Source organism: Alligator mississippiensis, chromosome 15 (genome assembly GCF_030867095.1).
Source record: "Alligator mississippiensis isolate rAllMis1 chromosome 15, rAllMis1, whole genome shotgun sequence".
NCBI lineage: Eukaryota > Metazoa > Chordata > Crocodylia > Alligatoridae > Alligator > Alligator mississippiensis.
The window spans coordinates 23313376-23317496 of NC_081838.1; the positions used below are offsets into that span (position 1 = coordinate 23313376).

Genomic DNA, 4121 nt, shown 5'->3' on the forward strand with positions numbered 1-4121 from the left:
CAATGGCTTGGAGCATCGGGGTGGGGGAGAACTAGCTGCTGGTCCCTGCTACCAAGACTGTGTGTGTGTGTGTGTGTGTGTGTGTGTGTGTAGCAGTCACTGGCTAAGGCAGCGGGAGCCTACCTTTTTGGCAGGTGTGCTACAAATTGGCCCCGCACCTTCCACAAGTGCCACTCCAGTCCCTTTCCCCTGCTCACTGAGCTGCTCTGATTTCTGCTTCCTGCCCTGGTTGATTCTGCTGCTGCTCTGCTTTCTGCTCCCTGCTCTGTGCTCCCTGGCCAAGCTGCTGCTTTATTTTCCGCTGTTTGCTCTATCTGCCACTATGCTGCCTGCCCCCTCCCTTTTCTGTCCTGTGCCACACACACAGACTGCCCGTGCCACTTGTGGCATGTTTGCTGCAGGTTAGCCATCCCTGGGCTAACTCATGGAAAGAGTTTCCTGGCTGTTTTGGAGCACAGTCTAAGGCACCTACCTCATTGCCTGGGAGTTAAGAGCCTTACCTCCAAAGGCACCTTTGAAGTACTGCTACGTGCATATTTGCATTTTTGAGGGCCAAATATTTTTGACAGTTGGCAATTTAAAATTTTGAAAATGTTACTGTATGTGACTTGGCAAAGGAGAGATATAAAATGTGTGGCAGAGAAGGAAAACTAAAGCATTGTGCAAGCTACAGAAAACAAACACCCATTCAGGTGCAAATCAGTATTATTAGCTATATGGGTCTGTTGGTGTAATTAAGGAATATGGAAGTGGAGCCTTTTGGCTGGAAGGCACTGTGAGCTACTGAGTTAGCCATTAGCTATGGAAAGAAAACATACTAGGTCTGACATCTTTGGATGCCTGGAAATATTTGGATACAATAGAAACTGAATGACAGAGTCCCTTAGGTCTCTTTTTAAAGATTAAGCTTTCATTTTTATTACCCTTTTTACCAGCTTTCCAATTGACTGGAAGCAGTGTAGGGCTTGTGCATAGCAAATCTGCATATCTTTTCATAGGCACACTGAATGGGGCAGGTCATCTGAGAAGTCATTATTTTGATCAGTGCTGCTCATCCTTTTAATGCAGCCACTTGAGGGTTTGTCCCACCAATTAGTTAAAAGTAGCCTCCATAAACAAAATAAATATGCTTTTAAAAATATTGGGAAATTCCTTATGAAAGCATTTTTAATATCCACATAGCGAACGACATTGCTGTCATGAAGGTGGTTTATCCTTATCTGGCCTCAGAACTTAAAATCAAGAGGCTCAGTGTTTAAGGATTTAAACTGCTGGCATAACAGATGCATTATTCTTGTCAAAGTAAGAAAATATCCAGCCCAGCTACCTTTACTCTGAACAAGAATAAATACTATCATTTCAGCAGAGAACTCTGAACTGAAGCATTATATTAAACCCTTGTTAGAAGGAAGCAAAGAAGTAGGACAAAGTCATCTGTATGTACTCTGAGCTGCTCTGGTTAGACTACCTCTCAGTGGACGTCTACATGAGACATTTACTCTGCAGTAGACTAATTAGCTCTGCAGTAACTGTCTCAGCATCTACCGTGTGGCCCAATTAGGCTGCAGGAAATAAATAAACTCTGCGGCAGAATGTAGGCACTTAAATCATAAGACCTGATTCAGAACATCCCGCTAGCCCCTGGCAAGCAGAGAGACTCCTTTGGATGGCAGTGCCCTCCCAGCACCTGGATTCAGGCTTCTGCCCATGCACCAAAGTCTCCAGTCTGAGCAGTCACCTCCTTCCTAAATTCTGTTGTGCTCCACGCTGGAGGAGTGCTGTTGGGAAGGAGTACTCAAAGCGCACTGCGTGCACACCGTCATCACTAAGCACAGCCATGAGGACAGCATAGACATCTGCGGTCACTCAGAAACAAGTGGGGTGAGGCTTTTTCAAGCCTAATGGGCAGCTCGCTTCCCCAGAACATAGCGCATCCAGCATTTGTGCAGGGAGCCGCAGGGGATGACCCCGAAGGCCCCTTCCAGCTCCAGGACTCTGGGACCTGGGTTCTGCTCTTGCCAGTTTGGAAGCTCCCAGATAGACCTCTCACCTTTCCTAGGGGAGTGCCCGAACCATCAAGCTACAAGCTAAACTGGGTGGAAGCAGCAGGCCCACTTGAAGCTGGGCCACCATGCAGCTCATAAAGCAAAGCCTGAAGCAAGCCAGAGGGAGACTGTTCTGCTATGAGCGGGAAGATCCAGGCTTATGTTCCAGCTCTCTAGACCAGTCACCATTTTACACTCAGCTGGCCTTAGATTAAAAGAAATGAAAAAATCCATAGCCAAAAAAGCCAAAACAGAAATAAGCTAGGAGTGGGGCCCAATGGGAATGGGCAGAAGAGGATCGCTATTTATGGCAGCGGGGGAATGGTGATGGGGATCCTTGCTTGACTCATTGCAAGATGTGGGAGAGGTTGTGATTTCTGCTGCTCTTTCTCTCTGTTCTAGTTTTCCACATCCTCCTAGGATTAATACAGGAAAGAAGGGGAACAAGATGAGGAGGAAAGGAGGTGATGGGTCGTGGTGGGGCTCAGCCTCAAATGCACCAAACCTAAGTAATGATTCTTTGGGCACTTCCAGCACTTTGTTCAATTGACCCATCACTTGAGAGACGTCTGGATTTGTGTGGTACTCTGAGTAGCCCAGGGATTATAGTCTAATCCCCTGGCAGTATGGGAATCAGCAACCAGAGCAGGGTAACTGAATTCATCATCATGGGATTCCCAAACCTTCAGGATTTCCGTGCCCTCGTCTTCATCCTGCTGCTTCTCATCTACTTCCTCACCATCCTTGGCAACGTGGTGATTTTCACAGTCATCTGGTCAGATGCTCGACTTCATACCCCTATGTACTTCTTTGTCAGCACTTTATCTTTCTTGGAAATCTGGTATACGGCAACTACTATCCCCAAAATGCTGTCAAACTTACTCAGCGAAAGGAAAAGCATCTCTTTCACTGGGTGCCTCTTACAGACATATTTCTTCCATTCACTTGGAGCCACTGAATGTTACCTGCTTACAGCAATGGCTTATGACCGGTATTTAGCTATCTGTGATCCCCTGCACTACCCTGCCATTATGACCACAAAAATGTGTGCTCGGCTGGCCGCCGGCTGTTGGATTTGCGGCTTTATATGTCCAGTTACTGAAGTCATCTTGGTCTCCAAGCTGCCTTTCTGTGGCCCTAATAAAATTCAGCATATTTTTTGTGACTTCCCCCCACTGCTGAGCCTAGCCTGTACAGACACTTCCATCAATGTCCTGGTCGATTTTATAATCAACTCATTTATCATTCTGGTGACGTTTCTGTTCATCATGGTGTCCTATGTCAAGATTATAAAAACTGTATTGAAAATACGCACAGCTAAGGGGAGAAGAAAGGCTTTCTCCACTTGTGCTTCTCACCTAACTGTGGTTCTGATATTTTTTGGGAGTATTACATTCATGTATGTTAGGTTGAAAGAAAGTTATTCCTTGGATTATGACCGGGCATTTGCTGTGATTTATGCTGTTTTGACTCCTTTGGTCAACCCAGTCATCTACAGTCTACGGAACAAAGAAATACTGAATGCAATAAAAAGGAAAATCCCTCACAAAAGAATGGTAAACACCAGTGCATAGCGCTGGCATCCTATGTGAGCGCTTCTCCTTCCAAGCGTCTGATCCTGCAGCCTGTCTGAACACCGCTCTGGGTGCGCAGGTTCCTTTCTGCTTTCTCACCGATCCGGTCCCAGTTTTGGTTGTTCATTCTAATACATCTGCACCTCCCTTTCTCTTTCAATTCATGTCTTTTTTTCTGTTATTGTTACTTTATTTCTGGCACATTTTGTCCCTCTTTTGCTCTTCTCCTTCCTATTTATTGTTTTAAGGAGAAGTCCAGAAGACACAACTGTTCCAGTTTAGCTCATCCAAACTGACCCAGTTTAACTGATTCAGCTTAATTGATTACAACTATTAACAAAGAGACTCAATCATCAATCAACACATGCTTTGTTCCCATCCTTTAGAAACGGTGTGCTGCAACAGTTGTGGCACTGAGATGGAATGGTCTTGACTCAGCTTTTAAACGTTTATGTCTCCAGCCTATAACTATCTACACTCTTGTGCTTACAGCATACAACAC

At 45.4% G+C, this 4121-nt stretch overlaps 1 protein-coding gene across 1 annotated transcript; it reads left to right on the forward strand.

Annotated features, from left to right (window-relative positions):
- The first annotated feature begins 2671 nt into the window (after positions 1 to 2671).
- Positions 2672 to 3619, forward strand: LOC106740198 (olfactory receptor 6N2). The gene has a single exon (XM_014608878.1). The coding sequence runs from the start codon at positions 2672 to 2674 to the stop codon at positions 3617 to 3619; it is 948 nt and encodes a 315-aa protein (XP_014464364.1).
- Positions 3620 to 4121: the final 502 nt, after the last annotated feature.

Bases quoted from the DNA above. Each gene is read 5' to 3' on its own strand.
- LOC106740198 (XM_014608878.1), top strand. From the start codon at position 2,672: ATGGGAATCAGCAACCAGAGCAGGGTAACTGAATTCATCATCATGGGA.